The 20517-nt window shown below is 52.0% G+C and overlaps 1 protein-coding gene across 3 annotated transcripts in view; it reads left to right on the top strand.

Moving 5' to 3' along the window:
* BMP1 (bone morphogenetic protein 1) overlaps positions 1 to 20093 on the top strand; it is an 83714-nt gene extending 63621 nt beyond the window's left edge. Inside the window, exons 9-20 of one of the 3 annotated variants that reach the window (XM_024197232.3) lie at positions 454 to 556; positions 2321 to 2437; positions 2762 to 2907; positions 5121 to 5316; positions 5836 to 5961; positions 6161 to 6321; positions 7118 to 7301; positions 15799 to 15924; positions 16210 to 16337; positions 16849 to 17062; positions 17761 to 18011; positions 19141 to 20093. In XM_024197232.3, the coding sequence (XP_024053000.1) occupies positions 454 to 556; positions 2321 to 2437; positions 2762 to 2907; positions 5121 to 5316; positions 5836 to 5961; positions 6161 to 6321; positions 7118 to 7301; positions 15799 to 15924; positions 16210 to 16337; positions 16849 to 17062; positions 17761 to 18011; positions 19141 to 19275 (1887 nt within the window). In that variant the 3' untranslated portion in view covers positions 19276 to 20093. Of the gene's footprint in view, positions 1 to 453; positions 557 to 2320; positions 2438 to 2761; positions 2908 to 5120; positions 5317 to 5835; positions 5962 to 6160; positions 6322 to 7117; positions 7302 to 14700; positions 15092 to 15798; positions 15925 to 16209; positions 16338 to 16848; positions 17063 to 17760; positions 18012 to 19140 lie in introns of those variants that run through there. The other 2 variants (XM_024197233.3, XM_024197234.3) reach the window with 2 other exon arrangements.
* The last annotated feature ends 424 nt before the right edge of the window (positions 20094 to 20517 follow it).

The raw sequence follows: 20517 nt of genomic DNA, 5'->3' as shown, positions 1-20517 counted from the left end.
GGCTCCCTGTAGGGTGTCTAGTCACTTCTGGAAATGTGCAGGCCTTTGATCAAAGTGGCATCTGGACACGGTGGCTACCGGAGCCCTATACCTGAGGTGGATGAAAGAACTTTAGTTGAGCAGAGAATGAGATTAGTTCATGACTGCACCAAGTGGAAAGCCCTACTGCTGCTTTTGGGTTCACGCATCCACCCCTGAAGCCTGTTGGAGGGAGATGGCTGGAATGGCATAATGATCGCTTGGGTGGGTTTGAACCTGTGAGCTACAGTACTGCAGCGCAGACTAATACCACATCAGCTAAAGGAGTAGCTCTGTGAGCTGGCACCAGTAGTATGCTATTATCCTGTCATGGACTAGCCATCAGAGGGGGAAGAGGCACTCACTTGGCCAGTGTGTGTTACCATAGGGTCCCTCCATGGGGGGAGTTCAATCTCTGCTTGTTTTCCCTCTCAGATCATCCTGAACTTCACGTCCCTGGATCTGTACCGAAGCCGGCTGTGCTGGTATGATTACGTGGAGGTGAGAGACGGGTTCTGGAGAAAGGCCACACAGCGAGGTAACCAACAGGAATCTTGGGCGGGCGGGCCAAGCTATGCTGTGCTGCTGGAAGTCAGCCCCTCTAATTACCCCTTCCTCCACCATTAACTCCCAGCTCCAGTGATGCTCTCCTTCCCCGCATTCCCCGCCTTCTCTGCTTTATTTGCTTGTGGCAAGGAACTTTCCGCAGCGATGCTGACCGATCCACATGCCGTCAGCCAGAGTAGGCAGAATTACCAGTGTCTTGGGCCTGGTTTTCCTTTCACTCACCCCATTGGTTTAAATGGGGTTAATCCCAATTGACATGAGTGTGAGATCAGAAACTCACCCACAGAATCATAGGGATATAATGCTGGAAGAGACATAAGAACGGCCACACTGAGCCAGACCAAAAGTCCATCTAGCCCAGTATCCTGTCTTCCGACAGGGCCAATACCAGGTGCCCCAGAGGGAATGAACAGAAAAGCTAAACATCAAGTGATCCATCCCCTGTCACTCATTCCCAGCTTCTGGCAAACAGAGATTAGGTACACCATCCCTGCCCATCCTGAATAATAGCCATTGATGGACCTATCCTCCATGAACTTATCTAGTTCTTTTTTGAACCCTGTTATAGTCTTGGCCTTCATAACATCCTCTGGCAAGAAGTTCCATAGGTTGACTGTGTGTTGTGTGACGAAATACTTCATTTTGTTGGTTTTAAACCTGCTGCCTATTAAACATCAAGGAATCATCTAGTCCAGTGTTTCATAAACGACTGGTCTGGAGACCGGCATCAGTCCCTGAGATCTCCCTGACATAGTTTAGGAAGGCAGCAAACTGGTCCCTGGTATCAAAAAGGTTGAGAAACACTAACTAGTCTATCCCCTAGTGCCGAGGCAGATTTAAGTCTACCTAGATCACCCCAGACAGGTGTTTGTCTAGCCTGTTCTTATAAACATCCAATGACGGCGATTCACTCCCCCATGTTCACCCACATCTTCCAAGTGCTTTGCAAATGAAGCTAGTGCAACTCTGTCAACCTCAGTGGAATGACCTCTGCATGCGTGAGCGCTGCATGTGACCATTAGCAGATTAACCTAATCCGCATGGCCCATCTGGCAGGCAGGCGAGTCAGTCACCCCATTCTGGGAAACAGAGGCACAGAGAGACATGATGGGCCAGATTTTCCAAAGATCTCAGCCCTCCCTCAGCGAAACTCTTTTGAAAAATCTGGCCCTTGAAGACTCGCCGAGGGTCACACAGTGAGTCAATGCTGGGAACAGAACCCAGGAGTTACTTGATTGCTAGTCCCCGGCTCAACCACTAGCCCACGTTGCCTTTTAAAAATGGCTGATTCAGACTTACGGCTGTACAAGCCATTTTCAACCAACCAGCGTAGGGGCCTGCAGAATTCCTTACCCAGGGGCAAAAGGGGAGGACCTTCCTGGTAACTTGCTCTAGCCCTAGAACTTGATCTCTATGACAATGATGACATAAATGTTCCCCAAAATTCCACATCCTCACATTCTGGGCCACTTCTCTCTCTCTCTCTCTCTCTCACACACACACACACTCACACACACAACCCCTGGAAACATCAGATGTTTGTGAGATTGCCATAGAATGGCCATTTTCCCATCCCAAACTGGCCACATTCCAGTGCCAATCAGGTATTGTCGGGAAGCGATGTTGCCTTGCCAAATGCTTTGCTCCACAACTGCAATGCAGGGAGCAGAGGGCGTGAGCTGCTGGCAGTAAATGCCATTGAGAGATACCCAATAAAGCACGTGTCCTTCTCCAGGTAGGTTCTGCGGGAATAAGCTCCCCGAGCCCATCATCTCTACCGACAGCCGCCTCTGGATTGAGTTCCGCAGCAGCAGCAACTGGGTTGGCAAAGGGTTCTTCGCCGTCTATGAAGGTACTGGGCTCTGCCCCTGGGACTGGCTGAGTCGTTCGTGTTGGTGCGGGGAGGGAGGTGATTCCAGGGGGGAGAGATTCCACGCAGTATCTCAAGGGTTACTTTTCTTTGGGGAGGGCTGATTAGGATTGTCGGTGCTAAGCCTTCTCCTGGGAATGGGCTGGGTGGTACCATGCCCTCCAGATAACTTTCTCCCCAGGGGCTGCCCCCGAATGCTAGGGCCAGCCTGGCAGCAACACCACCGCTCCCCCAGGCAAGCGTCACCCTGCTGTGCACTGGCTGGGCCGCTGCTTACAGCCGGGCTGGCATTACCTTCTCTTGCAGCCATCTGCGGGGGAGAAATGAAGAAGGATAACGGCCACATCCAGTCTCCGAACTACCCGGATGAATACCGGCCCAACAAAGTGTGCACCTGGAAGATCACGATCTCCGAGGGCTTCCATGTGGGGCTCACCTTCCAGTCGTTCGAGGTATGGGCAGCACGAGTGTCCAGCCCGCACTGTGAGTGCGTGCAGGGCAATGGGCACAGGGCATGGAACCTTGACGCTCGCCGTGGCCCAGATCCTGAGACATGCTGAGCCTCTGGGACTCTCTCTGGCCCTGTTGAGGCTGGCAGGAGCCCAACACCTCTTGGGATTTCACCCAACACTTCGGTAGCCTGAAGATTCCAAAGCGCCTCCGAAGCATTAATTGGTGAATCCTTGCAGCTGCTGGGCAAGGGGGCAGCATTGCCCAGTGGATAGGGCATTGGGCTAGGCTTAAACGTTCTATTTCTGGCTCTGCTGTGACATACTGGGTGACCTTGGGCAAGTCACTTTCCCTCTCCATTCCTCAGTTTCCCCATGTGGGTGTAATGATCCTTTAAGCTTCCTGAAGGAAAAGCCCCATATAAGAGTTAGGTATTGCTATCTTACCCACGGTAGAGCTGAGACACAGAGAGGGGAAGTGACTTGGCCGAGGTCACTCAGCAGGTCAGTGTTGGGATTATAAAGCAAATGCTTGATTCCCTATCCTCTGTTTAAACCCCTTCTAAATCCCTTTGGCAGCACTGAGAATCTGAGCCCTAGATCACACCTCACTCATGTTAACAGCAATTCCCATTAGGCTGCAGCAAACGTGCACTCTCCTGTCTTTTCACCATCCCCTCCTCTTGCCCAACAACAGGCAGGCTCACAGAAGTCACCATATGTCACCATATGACTCCGTAAGCAAAGCCACAAAACGGAGTCATCGGCACTCATCCGAAGTCACCCGCTGGCTCTTCTCATTAGAACAGCATTCCTTAGCAATGAGAAACCTACCGGCGAGCTCGCTGCAGAGATCATCAGAACTCAGAACATCCATCCCCTGGGAAATCCCGAAATTGCAAAATTTCCTTGTGCCTGAAATCACATTGACAAGTGAAAATTTCCAAAAATTCCCATGAAATTAAATTTCAAAAAACATGGTTTTGTGCTAATATCGAAACGATCTTGTCGAAGTGCTTGGTGTTGAAGGAAGCGTTTTGACTCTTGATATGATATTAATCAAAATGTAGCGGTTTGCCCTTATCGAAACAAAACGTGCAGATCGTTTTTCTTCCAAAATATTGATGACAAAATAGCGAAACGTGTCGATTCCGTTGAATCGATGTTTTCCGACAGCAAACGGTTCCACTGGAGGATTTCTGCCCAGCTCAGCTCTATAGCGGTAGGAAGCCAGCATGGGCTTGAGGTCAGAGCCGAATGGGGCAGGGAGTTGTATAATTGCACCTCAGCTGCACCTTGGAACAGCTCCGCCTAGGCAAGCGTCATTTGCCTTTTCAGGGTCTATGTACACTGCAGTGGAGAGGTCTGATTGCAGCAGGGGGTGCCATCCCTGCGCTAGCTTTGATTGAGGTAACTTGCTAAAAATAGCAGTGGAGACTTAACAGCGCAGGTGAGTCCATACCGGGGATCCAAGGAGGGCTTGTATTTGGGCTGCTAGCCCGTGCGGCCCTGCCTTCACCACTGTTTTTAGCAAGCTACCTCAATCAAAGCTAGCCCAGGTACACGTGCTGCAGTGACACCTCCCATGCTTAGCACAGACATCCCCGTAAATGCACTTTACCTACCCCTTGTGGGCTTGCTTATGCTTTCTCGGTGGTGTAAATCAGGCGTCCCTGCTGAAGGCATTAGGATCAGACCAGTATAGAAGTGGTTCAAGTGAAGGCAGAATCAAACCCTGCATCCGCAACTTCCATTTTGTAGCTGCAGTACCATGACCCCCACTCATACACCTGGTCTATACCTCTCAGGCCTGGTTGCATGTCGAGTTTGTGTACTGGGGTATGAAATTGCTCGCACCTTAACTGAACCTGTAACGTTTCTCCTTTGGATCAGTTGAACTAGGTCCTACTCCCTTCTCTGCCACTGACCTGCTGGGTGACCTTGGGCAAGTCCCTTCCGTGCCTCAGCTTCCCAAATTTTAAAATCATGGTATTGCCCCTGCCTGCTGGGGCTGTTGTTCAATTGCTTTGGGATCATTAGCTGAAAGGAGCTAGAGCTACCAAGTGAAAGCACAATGGTTTTGGCCATTGCTACTGGATTTGGGAGTTAACCTCAGCAGGTGAAGTTGCCATCTGACTGATCAGGCCCCTGAGCAGCTGAGGGAGCCTTGGGAGCCCTCTGGTGAACTGCTGTCTTGCCTGCTCCCCCCGTCCCAGATCGAGCGGCACGACAGCTGTGCCTACGATTACCTGGAGATCCGGGACGGCAGCACCGAGTCGAGCAGCCTGATCGGCCGGTACTGTGGCTACGACAAGCCCGACGACATCAAGAGCACTTCCAACAAGCTGTGGATGAAGTTTGTCTCAGACGGCTCCATCAACAAGGCTGGCTTCGCCGTCAACTTCTTCAAAGGTACCGGAGCCTCCTTCGTCTCTCCTCTGCCAGCAGCATCTGGAGCTCATGTGGCAATGGACCCTTTCTTCTGAGCCTCCTGGTGTATGGGGTGGGCTTGGCACAGCGTGCCGGGGTGGATGGACTCTGCTTGCCAGCGGGAAAGGGGCAGGCTGAGCTGTTCCCTCATGTCAGCTGGGGGAAGCTCTTTGGCTTTAAAATCCCAACCTTTATCTTTGGGCTTCCAGGAGCAGAGGGACCAAAAGCCAGCCCAGTCCAAGGTATGGCCCAACCCTCTAGCAACTGGCCGGGAGCTTAGCTTGCTCAGAGGCCTCTCTCTTTTCAGGCCACTGCTCCCCAGTTTTTCTCCTGAGTGCTCAACTGGGGCTGCAGTCCCCAGCCCTGCTTGGTTCCTGTCCTCCATGGGGGGCTCTGAGAATGGCACTGCCCCCCTTGCTGGCCAGCGCCGAGACGTGGCCCTGGCAGCCTGTTCCAGGTGTCCCGCTACCAAACCCTTTCTCTGCTTTTGTCCCCTCACAGAGGTAGACGAGTGCTCGCAGCCCAACAATGGCGGGTGTGAGCAGCGCTGCGTGAACACCCTGGGCAGCTACCGGTGTGCCTGTGACCCTGGCTACGAGCTAGCTTTGGACAAGCGGCGGTGTGAGGGTTAGTATCTACGGGTGGCCGTGACCCTTCCCTTGACCCTGCTGACCACCCCAGAGCTGTAACTGCTCTTCCCCCCTGCACCTAGCCCTGCACTGCTCCAGCACACCCATCTGCTTCTGAGCGGTGCCTGGCCTAGAACAGTCAAAGTGTCACGCAGGAGGGAAGCCTGGCCAATGCTCCCATGCTTTGTACCCTGCAGCCGCCTGCGGAGGCCTCCTCACCAGACTCAACGGCTCCATCACCAGCCCTGGCTGGCCCAAGGAATATCCGCCCAACAAGGACTGCGTCTGGCATCTGGTGGCGCCTTCCCAGTACCGCATCTCGCTGCAATTCGAATTCTTTGAGACCGAGGGGAATGACGTGAGTACCAAGGCCCCATCTCCTTATGGGAGGAGCTCCTCCTTTCTAAACTCCTCACCGCCACCTGCAAAAGACCAGCTTGCTGCAACTCCAGGTGCAGATCCCTGCAAAGTTGCAAGCCCCGGCATGCATGGTCTGGGGGTAGGGGGAAGCATGGCTGCAGAGGGAGGTCAGATGTTCATTTCTCACGGTGTTTCTACGTCCTGGTAAGTGCATGGGTCAAAGCCAATGTAGTAGCTCTCAGAGGAAGTGAGGGACTTTTCTACATCGGGTTGGTTGTTGCACTAGATTCATAGACTCTAAGGCCAGAAGGGATCACAGTGATCATCAGAGAACTTCTCTGAAATTAATTCCTGTTTGAACCAGAGCAGATCTTTTAGGGAAACATCCAATCTGGATTTTAAAATTGCAATTGATGGAGAATCCACCACGACCCTTGGTAGATTGTTTCAATGGTTAGTTACACTCTATGTTGAAAACGTACCCCTTATTTCCAGTCTGAATTTGTCTAGCGTCAGCTCCCCGCCACTGTCTAGCTAGTGCCGATACATTGGTGCAAAGCTTCAGTATGCATGTGTGCACGGCTGTAAATCGTGACCTGCCTCCCCCTGTTGCTAGTCACTTTCTGCACTGCTGCAGCACATTTACACTGGCGGGTAAGCCCACTGTAGACAAGCCCTGAGCTCAGTGCTCTAAGCCCTTGTCCAGATGAGCCGCTGGTCAGCTCCTGCTGGCTGCTTCTCCTCACCCCATCTCAGCCCGGCTCCTCTGTCTGTCCCCTCCACCCTCACCCCAGCAGGTGTGCAAATACGACTTTGTGGAGGTGCGCAGTGGGCTGTCGGCCGACTCCAAGCTGCACGGCAAGTTCTGCGGTGCCGAGAAGCCCGACGTCATCACTTCCCAGTACAACAACATGAGGATCGAGTTCAAATCCGACAACACCGTCTCCAAGAAGGGCTTCAAAGCCCATTTCTTCTCAGGTAGACCCACCAGCCTGCGGCCTGGGTGTCCTCTGTCCCTCCACCCCCACCCTATTGCTAACCAGCTCCAGCCGCTTACCTATGCCTAGAGGGTGCAGTCCCCAGCCCCTTTCACTGGAGGACACTCTGCTGCCTCCAGGAAGTTCTATGCAGATGCTTCCCCTGCTCCACCTGCAGCTGCACCGGAGAGCCAGGAAGGAGTGGGGAAACATGTTCGAGGTTCTGCAGCTCATTCCAACTAGGAGCAATGGCCAGATCCTCAGCCGGTGTAAACCAGCATCAGTGCTACACTGATTTACACCAGCTGAAGATTTGGACCAAAATCCCAGCCAGGCCCCTGTTTAAGGAAATTGAAAAAAAAACCAACCCCCAACTAAGGCTGTTTCCAAAACTCTCCGTTTAATAGGCAAAATCTCTGTCCCTCTGGAGTTAGTTCCTGTGGGTCACTGTATGCTACGGGGTGTGTACAGTGTACGGTCCGCAGTCTGCCCCGTTACAGGGGTAAATCCAGAAGATGCTGAAGTGGCTGCAGGTCTGCACCAGCGTCATGGAGGTGGGAATCTGGCCCAGTGTACTTAGGCCCAGATCCTCAGGTATTCAGGCACTGAACTCCTGTTTAAAACACTGCGAGTCCGGTGCTGGACTATCTTCGAGGATGTGGGCGTCACTGCTTACTCTGGTCCTCATTCCGCCACCCTCGCTCACGCCCGGTGTGCAAGTGCAGTCAATGGCACAAAGGCAGGACTCACCGTGAGTGAGGGCAGCAGAATGTGGCCTTGTGTGTGTGTCAGATACAGCCAGCCACCCCCTGGGATGAGCCCGGGCAGCCCCAGTGGATCCTTCTGCGCCAAGTTCAGCAGTGACGTAAAGCTGCACTGTTACCGGGGTAAGTTATACACACTGGGCTAAATTCGGCTGTCAGCAACATGGCCTCAGCTCCCGTTGACTGCTGCGTGTGGCTAAGGATACGTCCATATGGCAGTCAGGGGATGACAGGCTCTAAGTAAGGGATACGTGCCAGCTAACACAGCCGTATGCCAGTTCATGCCTATGGGTCTTCATTGGTTTCAAACAAACTCCCCACGAGTATTCCTCCAACGCAGGAAGCCTGGGCATTGTCCACTCCCAGCTAGGGAAGCTTTTAGTGGCATTGACGCAAACAGGGCTTGTCTACACAAAGACTGAGTGCGTGGCCAGCTGGGGTGTGAATCTACAGCCTGCCGCACACTAAGGGGCTGGGTGGACCCTGCTACCACGCACTAAAATTTCCCTAGTGCACTTTGGCACCTTGCTGCTTGAAACTCCAGCTTGCCACGCACTAGGTCTCAGAATAGACACGCCCACATGCTTTTTATTTCATTTGCAAGGCTAGACCTTGAAGTCAGCCTCTAAACCTTTGGCCCCTGCAGTCAATTACAGGTGCAAAACTGCCAGAGCAAATGACAGAACCAGCATACGGCTCCAGAACCAGTTGTCATTGCCTGCCTGACTTTAAAAGGTGCTGAGCTCCCACAGGGCCAGATGAAGTTAATGGGGCCTGCCGGTGCTCAGCACCTCTGCAAATCAGGCCCCAGATATCTAAGTGCTGTCATTTGTATATGGAATTATTAATGATGTGTATTGCAGTAGCACCTAGGAGCCACAGTCATGGACCTCTTGTGTTAGGCACTGTACGAACACAGAACAAAGAGAGGCCCTGCCCCAAAGAGCTTGCCATCTGATTAGTTGTGCTACATTTAACAGGACGACTCCTGGGAAAGCAATGAGCTGCCCTAGCCCCTGACTGCCCTTGGTGCTGGCCTTCCCTTCCCAGGGCACTGCATTCTCTAGCATTATTGTATCATAACAGCTTCAAGGAATTTGAGCTATCCGAGTGGGCCACTTCTCGCCTTGGCTATGGGTGTTTCCTCGCATCGCCTCCTCTGCTTTGCCTGTCCCTGCGGTGCATCCCAATCCCTGGCTCTGCTTTGACGATGGCACTGTCTGCTCAATGCCTTTGCCAGTTGTCCCTCCTACGGCCGCCCTGGGAACGTGGCAAAGCATCGGCGCTCCTTCTCTGCTTGAGGGTGTCCCCTCTCTTCCTCCTCTTGCTGGGATGTGTGCTGATCTAGAATGGACTAAAAACTCTCCCTACTTTCCTCGACTAGTAACAGCGGTGAGATATTGACCCGTCCTACTGTCTTGGCTGTGCAGGGTCATTTGGATCCCTGGCTTGTACCTTATGCGGCAATGGGATTGCACTGGGTCTAAGTCTAAGGCATTGCACAGGGTCTAAGTCTAGGCAGGATTTGTCCTGAGGTCCCTTAATTATGCCGTGGCAGTGAATCATCTTTGATACATGTAGCCATTCAGCCGCCTACGCTCCTTGGGTTGAGTCTCCTTCCTTTAAAGCAGACAGGGAATGTTGGGACAGTTCCAGTGAAAACCATTACCTGCTTATTTCCTGTGTGGTGTGTGTCTTTCTCTTCTTTCCTACACCAATGCCTTGGAAGCAGTGTTAGCTTCTGGAAATCCTTTATCCGCTTCTTTAAAAAAAAACAAAACTCCTGGGCAAGCTCTCCAGCTGATGTAAATCAGCATAGCTCCATGGAAGACCAGCTGAGGGGCTGGCTCAAGGACCCCAATTCATTTTTGTTTAGGACAGATTTTAAGTCTGGGCAGGATTTGTCCTGAAGTCCCTTCATTACGTTGCAGCTGCGAATCGTCTTTGATACATTTCATACATGTTTAGGGCATGGTTATCTTTAAGCGCATGCTGAAGTCCCAGTGAAGTCCAAGCAACTGAAGGACGTGTTTAAAGGGAAGCACATACTTCTTGAATAGGGATGGATTTAAGCATATGCCTAAGAGCATTCCTGAATCGGGGCCAAAGAAAGTAGAGCAATGATGACAAACTCCTTGAATCCCCAATGGATTCCTCAAGGTCCTGGCCCCTTCAAGCCATCTGCCTGAGCAGTTTTGCCCTCAAAGCTCAGAGAATTTCCTACAGCTCCTGATGAGCGCCCTGCCCCATCCCATGCTGCCACAGGAGACGTTCCAAAGAACCCATCCAACAGGGCTTCTGCAGCTCCTATAGCACCATCACGTTGCTTGTTAATCAAGGCCTTCTGCAGCGGCTGGAATGAATGAAGAGCCAATGGACGGGCTGCGGGTATGGTATTTTTGTTTTATTTTTTTAAATGAAAACAAGGCAAGTAAGGTAATCCAGCCTGGCCCAGCCAACAGGAATCACCACCATCCAACAAAGAACGACCTCAGATAAGCTTCAGCAGCTGATCATCCAGCAGGATTGCCGAGGCATCCGGGTAAGTGTCTTATTCTCCTCCACTTCCTAGCTTAATGGCCTGCTCCTGGATCCTTTAGTCACCTAGGTGAGTGAAATCAGGGCCCTGCTGAAGTCAATGGGAATTTCATCATTGACTTCCATAGGGTTAGGATTTCACCCGTTCGTTTAGTGGCACTACTTGGGTGGGTAGGGGCTGCAGGATCCCAGGCGCCGATTTAGGTCTTTCTCAGCCTTTTGATGTGCCTTGTGTTTGCTCCCCTGCCCCATCTGCCGTTGTAGAAACACAGCATTCCCCAAAGACTTCCCAAATCGCGCCTACCCACCCACAGAACAATTCAGATCCGTGGCTTTATAACTGTGATGGCCACTACACACCCTTGTTCGCATTTTGTGGCAACTAGGGAACCGTAGATGACTTCTCAGGGAGCCCGCAGTTTGTCCCATGGGCTCTACTCGCTGGAATGTCCTCAGGCTGTGGATTACCAGAGGTGCCCACTGCTAATGAGGCCATAAAAATATCCCTTCTGTCTCTTCACTCAGGTCACAGCAAGATGAAGCTGGAGGACACAAAAAGAACTGGATTCCCTATTTGGTGTATCACCCCTATTTACTCCCAGAATATTCTATTGTTACAGTCCAACACCAGGCAGGGCCAACCATGAGCAGCTCCCAGATGTTTGTTTGGCTGGCTGGTCTCCTCTCTAAATGTATTCTTATACCCTTGGTCCTCTCTGGAGTTCTTGGGCCACTCATGCTCCAGATTCAGGCAGGAAGCAAAGCCTGGCCGCCACTGTCCAGTTGCACAGGAAGGAACTCTCCCATCTTAGTGACTGAGTCATGTTCCTCACCTCCTGCGCTACTTTGGGAGCTGGGGATAAGCAGAGGCAGCTGGCAGGAGGCAGATCACTCTGGATTCTACCTGAGAAAGTGCTGGCTGGGACCAGAACTAACGGCATGGGTTAATGTGGGTGCGTAAGTTAGACAAGTAAACGAGATCAGCAAGAGAGAGAGCCGTGGTGGAACAGCAGCTGTTGACCACCCGAACAGAAGACATTGGCTGGAATGTCCTATTCCTTAGCAGGTGCTGCAGAGTCTTGGTGCTTATCTAACCACGCTTAAGGAACCATTTCCACTGGAGCTGCCAGTGTCAGTGCTCAGGTAAGCTCCCCTTCTAATGTCCCTTCCACACAGGAGCATTGCTTCACAGCTGTATGTTTGTGTGATTCAGTACCTCTTGGGCTTAGGTATCTTTCTGGCCCTTCATTACTATTGTGCAGTGTTATCTGCCTAGTTGTTGCCCTCCATCCCAGTGGTGGCTGCATTTCATCACCGCTACATGTGGCCCTGCTCCAGGAAAGCACCTAAGCACATGCTTAACATTGGAAGTCAGTGGGACTTAAGCACGTGCTTTGGCCAATGGTGTGCTTTCGTGAATCGGGGGGGGGGGGGTCACTACAAATGGGTGTATACGGCCCAATGCTGCATCGCTCGATTGCTGTGGGATGCAGATGGAAAGCAGAATTGGGCCCAGAGTTTGTAAGGTGCTTTGGGATAAATGTCAGACGATATCGTTATTGCTGATTATTTATTTTCAATGAACGAACTGATAGAATAAACGGTTACTAAAGACAGCTTTCCAGTGGGCTCTTTTCCTATGCAAATTCTTTCTTTTATCTCCCCATCCCAGGTGTCCCTCCTGAAGGGGGTTTATTACGCACAGTCCCCCTTGTAGCCCCCTAGTCTTGATTGACACGCTTCTCCCCCCTGCTCTGTTTGCTGCCTGTACAGTTAGGCCTTTCAAAGCCCCCTCCTCTGCCGCATCATGAACTTTGAGCTTTCTGGTTATAAGCCCCCAGGAAACAGGTCTGGCCATGTGCAGCAGTGGGCGGTCAGAACAAGGGGGTACATACCGTTGCACATGGGGGTTGTAATGGCACGTCACCCCTGTTCTTAACAGCAGCCAGGCTCGTAAGAGTAACTGGACCATGCATCGTGCTAAACAGAGCCCCGCGTGCATGTCTAAATAAAAGAGCCTCCTGAATGCAGCCTGTAAGCGGTGTCTCACCTGGAGCCTTGCGCACGGGAGACACCTGGCTTCCTGGGGGGTATTCTTTTCCCCACAAGACAGCACAGTCACACAAATTTTGCTATTCTTTGTATCATAGTAGCACACCTAAAGGCTCTAACTGAGATCAGGCTCCTATTGTGCTAGGCGCTGCACGTGCACAGAGTAAGGGACTGGCCCTGCCCGGCGGAGTTGACCATTTAAATAGGCGAAGGAAGGACTGTTAAGCCCCTGTTCTACAGATGAGGAACTGAGGCAGAGAAGTGAAGCGACTGGCCCAAGGCCGCATGGGGAGTCTGGGAACAGAGCCTGGGTCCCACGAGTCCCAGTGCGATGGCTTAACCGTAAGACCAGGCTTTTGCTCCAGCAAACCTTTCCTGCATTCATGCTGTCTTGTGGGGAAAAGAACAGCCCCCCGGAAGCCAGTTGTCTCCCGTGCGCAAGGCTCCAGGTGAGACACCGCTTATAGGCTGCATTCAGGAGGCTCTTTCAAAGTGTTCCTGCATTCCTCGTTGACTAGAAATGGGTGCTTCTCGCAGACCAATCACTCTTGATGTTTAAACCCCTGACTGCGTGCTTGGCACTGTACAGAGCTAAAGGAACCACAGCCCCTGGGGGCTTACAGTCTGAACATGCAGTGCACGCAAGAGCTCACTGCGACACCAGGGGCTGGGGCCAACTTACTGCTATTTTTAATACTTGGTTGTCTGCCCCCAGAGTCAGGATCTGCCATAAGTGGACATCTCCAAATGCCCAGTCTTAACTGTCCTGTTATTTTTATTTGTATTCCAGTGGTGCCTCAAGACCACAACCGAGATCAGGGCCGTGCTGTGCATATACATAGTGAGCAACAGTCCTTGCACAAAGAGCTCACCACCTAGACAAGGCTGACAAAGGGTGGGAGGGGAAACAAGAGGCCGAGAGAGGGGAAGTGTCTTGCCCAAGGTCACACAAACAGGTCAGTGGCAGAGCTGGTGAATAGAACCCAGGTCTCCTGGCTGCCAGTCCAGTACACTATCTGCGTCACCATGCTGCCTCTTGACCTGGCCTACAGCCAAAGAAATTGCCCATAAAGATCATCTAACCTTCCCGGCTGGAAGCCCATGGGGAGCCCTAAGTAACCAGCCTTCCTACACATGCTCCAAAGCCTGGAGACAACATCGCCTTTCAGGGAGTTCTGCCATGTGCAGGGGCAGGTCCTTCCCATAACAATTGCAGCCAGGGTTCAGCGGAGCAGAGGTAAGTGGGCAGGCGGGAGGATCTCCACACACCGTCCCGTTCCAGGTGCCCAAAGTGCAAACAACGATCCCTCAAATATGGTCTTCCAAAACTCCTCCAAATTAACACTCTGCAAACCGTGGGCAGTTCCTGTGCCTTCTCAGTTATCTATCTGGAGGGCTATCCCCCACGATGCTCATGTCCCCCACAGGAACAATGTGGAATTTATATTGGCTTTTAGCAGGCGACAGCTAGTGAAGACTTTATTTGACTGATAGCTTGAAAGGACCAATTTGCTCCCAAAACTCCCTTGTCTCAAACCTCTCTGGAGTCTGCCAGCCCACCTCTGCCTCCTTGTATTCTCCTCTATGCAGAGCTAAAGCTGTGTTAGGCCAGCGAATGTAGGATAACATGGGAAAGGAGAAGATGCTTCTGCCCTGAAAGGAACACTCCCCCAAGTGCCTTTAGGGGGTGCTGCACCAGAAAGTTCCTCCCGACTGGCCCATCCATCACTTAATGCTGGAGCTAAAGTTTGCTTTCAAGAGCCAAAGAGAAAGGGCGGGGTGTGACTCAGTGGGCTCCGGTAGATCTTGACGCCTTTCCCTTGTGCTGTGCCTCTCCTGTAGTTTGGCAGCAGTAGCTGTGTCTGTGCTTCCCCTTTTGTTCGGCTCTGTAACACGTGCTACTGAGTATGGCCCCCGCTCTCTGCATGTCCCACTGCCCCCCAGCCCTTTACTTGGCTCCCTTACCTTGGTGTCCAACTCTCCTTCCGGGCACAACAGCACCGATTCGTTTTCATTTTCTCTCTCTCTCCCTCTCTGTCGTTTCAGAAACGAAGCAGCAGCCGCAGCCCCCGAAAGCTCGCCCACCCGGCTTGAAGTTCCGCCTGCAGAAAAGAATACGAGGCCCTAAAGGAACCCGGCCAATTCTCCGTTCAGTTCCTCAGGAACACCACTGCCCCTCCAAAGGATCCAGGGAACAGGGAACCAATGTCCTTCCGTTCTGTCCTAGTTCGCAGCCTCGCTCAAAGAGTGGCCCAGGCCCCAAATTCCTTGCTTGACAGAACTGGTTGTTGGCTTTTTATTTTTTTTTATTCACCATTGTTTTTAGACTCCTCTGGTTTGTCATTGACCAGTTGACCTTTATTTCCAATTTTTATTGTGTCTGTGACATTTCCTATTGATAAGTAAAGAAGGACACCATGTCCTGGTCTTTCTTGCATCTTTGGTTGTCCTTGTGTCTGTTTTTCTACCTACCCGTCTGTACAGTAAGCAGGTAATGGTTGTGTCCCATATATATTGAATTGATTTCCATATGGAGTTAGCACAGGGCAAGATTTGTAGACACGGAGCTTGGTTCTCCTCTCGCTTGCACTAGTTTTGTGCTTCAATCACTGCATTCGTTCTGGTGGAAGTGAGAGCCAGGGTCAGGCCCATAGATCTGGTTGCTGCTGGAAATAAGAACTTGCTTGTCTGATAGTTTCCTTCCACTGATAGCTGAACGTTTCGAGTCCAGGTCCGGGGACTTTCAGTAGCAGAGCACTCAGAGTCTGGGAGTAGTGAGTGAGGTATGATTTAGGCACTAGTTGGCACAATTTGTCTCCATGGAAGATGTTTCCACTCGAACAGGCGGTGGTACGGATTGAGGTCCCTTAAGCTGATGTTCACCCCAGTGCAGAAGGGTCATAGGGAGGCCCTGGACACCAATTCAGTCATGGAATTTAAGTGAGATTTTGCAATGCACAGGACCTTGTGAGTGAGCCTTCTGCACTGGGGGTGAGTCTGGCCCTTTCTGAACGGCTCAGCTGCCCTAGATTTCACCCCATTGAGAAGGGCTGTCCATTGCAATGCTGGTGATTCCCCGTAACCCAGCAGGGAACAATACCTAGGCCCTGCTAAACCAAGGACTGCTTCTTTTCTTCTCCTTAGACAAAGATGAATGTTCGAAGGATAATGGAGGGTGCCAGCACGACTGCCTAAATACCTTCGGCAGCTACCAGTGCCAGTGCCGCAGCGGCTTTGTGCTGCACGACAACAACCACGATTGCAAAGAAGGTACGTGTGTCCCCAGGATGGCAGGGAAGGTTCGGTTGGCTTGCTGGGCTTCTCAGTGCACAAGGTCTCTGAAGGGTTTGCTGCCAGTGTCCTCTGGACCGTGCGCAGGTTTCCCCATCTCTTCATTTTTCCCAGCAACAAGGGGCTGGCGAGGGGATAAACAGCTTAGCTGGCCCTTTGGGAGTGTTGGGTGAGTGAGTTTTGGGGGTGGAGGAAGGATGGAGAAATGACCCTTTGTGGGATAGCCCCCTGGCTGATTCCTTCTTTGGGATCCTCTTCCTGCAGCCGGCTGTGATCACAAGGTGACGTCCATCACTGGTACCATCACCAGCCCTAACTGGCCCGATAAGTACCCGAGCAAGAAAGAGTGCACCTGGGCAGTAACTACCACGCCTGGGCACCGCGTCAAACTGGTAATGTATAGAGCAAGGGACTAGCAGCAGAAAAACACACATGTGATATAGTGACCGCAGCCACCGGTCCCTGTGTGAAAGATACGACATCTAGGAATTTCCAGTTCGCTTCAGACCAATGGTCTGTCTAGTCCATTGTCCTCTCTCCAGCTATGTCCAGTACCAGATGCTGTGCAGGGAGGTGTATAGCCTCTATAATGGACAATGGAGCCATGACACACATGGGAAGAAGGGGACAATTATGCAGTAACATCCCCGGGGGACATTTCTTGTTAATGTTGCTTTGAGAGCAGTCAAATGGGATGGGAGTAGATTGCAGACAAGGTGACCTCTGCACAGGGAAACCGCCGGCTGCGTCCAGACTAATGTGGCTCCTAACAGCATAGCCAGAGATGTGCTGTGTATGGGACTTGGAATGGCCCCCCATCACTGTCGTGACTTGAGATCCATAGAACTTCGGTGCTTTACCACCTACTGTCATTGTTTCCCTCCGTCTCCTTCCCTCTCCCAGACCTTCTCAGAGCTGGATATTGAGGGTCATCAGGAATGCACTTATGACCACCTGGAGGTTTACAATGGGAAAGATGCCAAGGCTCCAGTCCTGGGCAGGTTCTGTGGGGCTAAGGAACCGGACCCCGTCATCTCCACCAGCAACAAGATGTTCCTCAAGTTCTTCTCTGATAACTCCGTCCAGAAGAAGGGCTTCCAGGCCACCTATTCAACAGGTAACTGGGTTTTTGTTTACTTGGTGTTTGGTTCAGTGGCAGGTCCCTAAACCCTTCGGAGAGTCGTGGTGATGTCAGGCCAGGTGTGAAGCTCTGGTCCCAGAAGAGAGGGGCTGGAATATTATCCCACTTCACCCTTGTGTCTCCCTAGGAACTGTGGTGCTTTAAAGACTCCGAGGCTTGGCGAGGTTCAGTATTTTGTATAAGGTGTTAAATGTGTGGAGAGAGGCAAGGGGAGGAGAAGAACAGAGAGATTAGGGGTCATCGGCTGATAGTAAAGCAACGTTGAGAGGCGCAAGCAAAGCAGCTGCCATGTTTCTTTTTGAAGTCACAATTTTTGGGGGCAGGATGGCTCAGGAGATCAGTGATGGGACAGGGAGCCATTCACTTCTGCATGGCCCTTCTGGCCATCTATCTCATGGCTGCTCAGCGGATCCTGTGCAAAAAACACCCAAGGTTGGCAGACTAAGCAGAGAGGCCAAAGGCTGGATGGGGCCAGAAACTGAGCTCCACTCTCCCTCCTTCCATGACACACAGATGGGGTGGGTGTTTGAGCTCCAGGGTAGAGAGAGGCCCCCCGGGGCTGCCAGAGGGAAGACATTAGGAAATAGAGAAGAAAGGAGATGACCCTCTCTGGCAATAGGTGCCCACCCTTCTTCACCTCCTTGCTATGCACATGTGTGTGTTCTTACTTCCAGTCTGCGGGGGCCAGATGCGAGCTGAGGTGAAAACTAAGGACCTGTACTCACACGCCCAGTTCGGAGACAACAACTACCCTGGGGGCTCGGACTGCGAGTGGGTGATTGTAGCGGAGGAGGGCTACGGGGTGGAGCTCATCTTCCAGACCTTCGAGATCGAGGAGGAGGCCGACTGCGGGTACGACTACATGGAGCTCTTCGACGGCTATGACGGGACAGCGCCACGCCTGGGGCGCTACTGCGGATCCGGGGTAAGCTCCCTTGCTGTGCTCACTTCCTTCCCATCCCTACCCTGCTTGGCCCCAGAAGGAGGGGGGAGCTGCACCACATCCCGGAGCGAAACCATGTGTCGCATGGCGCTCGGAGCCAAGAACTGATTGTTCGGTTTGGTGGCTGAACGGAAAAATCCAGGGGAAAAAACAAATGTTTTTGTTTGACCCAAAATGAATTTTTTCCCAGGGATTTTATTATGGTTTGTGGTGGTCTCCAGCCTTTTTTTTATTTTTTTTTTTAAGTTTAAGCAAATCTAGCTAAATTTCTAAACAAAAAGTCAAAAAGGTTTGTTTTGAAAATGTCTAAACGAACCTTTTTGACTTTTTCTACTTTTTTTTTTCATTTGTTTTGAGACGAAACTATTCACTGAATTCAATCTGGATTTCCAACCCGGATAGGGGGTGGAGTCTGGACTGAAAAATGCCTTTTTTGGCAAATAAACTAGACCCTGGGGAAAAAAAACTGGCCCAGCTCTAGCACTCAGCTACTGCAGAGATGGGCACAGTGTAAGAACCTATAGAGAATGGAATAACCAACGATAATGCAAAGCACGGCAAGCCCATTGGAGGAGAGGGAGAAACACCTAACCCCTGGCGGGGAAGCGATTGAGCTTTCAGAGCTGGGGGAGAGGTGGTTGAGACTAGGGAGGGATATTTCAGTTTAACTTGGGTCCATTAGGAAAAAGAGGTAAGCCAAACTGAAATCAGTGTCCACCCAGCGTCCACCCATTGAACTAACCCAGTTCAGGTGGGTGCATAGATAAGCCTTATGCTGCTAGCCCAATGGCCGCCTAGGCTCAACTGTGCCAGCAGATGCCGCCTCAAGCAAGGTGGGGTGTAAGCTGCCCTACCCCAGGAGTTGTCCTGGGATTCAGCCCTTGCTGTCACCCCCCGGTGCCTTCGCCCTGCTCCCTCCTGGCTCCAGGGCTGTTGATGGTTTGCTGCTGACCTCTCTCAGCAGCAACTTATGAGGAAGGGGAAGATGAGCCCAGCCATCCCAGAGAGCCTGTTGACTCTCTGGCCCCTGCAGTCTCTCACCCTCTGGGTCTGTGAGGGAGAAACAGTGTGCCCTGACTGGCTCTCTCCACTCCGTTGCCTCCCTCCCCAGCCCCCGGAAGAGGTGTCCTCCGCCGGCGATTCGGTGATGATCAAGTTCCACTCGGACGACACCATCAACAAGAAGGGCTTCCACCTGCGGTACACCAGCACCAAATTCCAGGACACTCTGCACACAAGGAAATGAGGCCCCACGGCCACCAGGGCCCTCGCCACCCCACGCTGGAGGGACGGTTCTTTTCTGTATAGAACAAATACATGCGCGGGGAGGTGGGGGGAACCAGACAGACTGGATGGAGAAACACACAGTGAACCTCAGCACTAAGACACACTCACACAGAGGCTAAGGCACAGTCAGCTGCTGGCACCGACCAGATTGAGGGGTGGGGGGTGTCTTATCTCTTTAAATATCCATTCCTGGGCCTCTTTTTGTTCTTTGAAGCAGGGGACCGCCCAAGCCAGCAGCAAATGTTCTTCTTAACCACTTTGCAACTACCGTTGATGAATCGATTGTATCCCCCAACTCCCCTAACCCCCCACCCTCCGGGAGGTATCGCTTAATGCAGGAAAGTCCAACTGTATGGCAGATGTTTTCCTTTATAAACTTGACAAAGCAGGTATCAGCTCAGCTCTCTGAATGTACAAACCCCATAGGAGTGAAGAGCCCAGCAAACACACAGAAGCTGCTGGCTATCTGTTGTAACGATGTAATAAAAACTCTATCTTGTAAGGAGATGGCCATCGGCCTCTTTAACTCTCGTTTGTTTGGGGGTTTGTTTTAGTGATGCTCTTCTGAGAGACACCTAATGTATCGGAGTCCTTTTCCCCAAATGTACGTTCGTTCTTTTTAAAAGACTGATCTCCAGTTGGAGTGTTGGCTTCTTTCATGACACATCAGTTGATCTAGAGACTGCCCCGAAAGCAATTGCGGGAAGGAGCCAGGTGCTACCTCCGGCCCCACTTGGAAAGTCTGCATCTAATAAACGGAAAGTGTTGCAAACAAAACCGCCTGGAGTCCTTGCTGGTGTGCGCCTGCTATCCAGGTATTCCCATTTGTGCTCACTCTCTTTTGGATCCTTTTTGGAGCCTCTTTCATCCTCTGCCATCTGGTGGTTGTTTCCAGCGATGCTGTCACTTTCTGGGGTCCTGCTTTGCAGAAGCCGTTGTCTCATTGGGTTCCAGTGGTGCTGGATCCTTCTTGGGAGCAATCCTAATCTCTTGGATCCTATGCTCGTGCCTGCTCTCCAGCTCTGCTGTCTCTTTCGGGGCTCCTGTGGTAGTGTTCTGCTCTCCAGGGCCGGCTCCAGGCACCAGCGCACCAAGCTTGTGCTTGGGGTGGCACCTGGAGCGGGGCGGTGCGGCGCTCCGGCCGCCGGGGAGAGCGGGGCCATGGCCGGGCTCGCCGCCCTCCTCCCAGGGCTCCGGCCAC

Source organism: Terrapene carolina, unplaced genomic scaffold (assembly GCF_002925995.2).
Source record: "Terrapene carolina triunguis isolate 2854851 unplaced genomic scaffold, T_m_triunguis-2.0 Scaffold53, whole genome shotgun sequence".
In the NCBI taxonomy this organism is placed as follows: Eukaryota; Metazoa; Chordata; order Testudines; family Emydidae; genus Terrapene; species Terrapene triunguis.
This window is presented reverse-complemented; position numbering and strand designations above follow the sequence as displayed.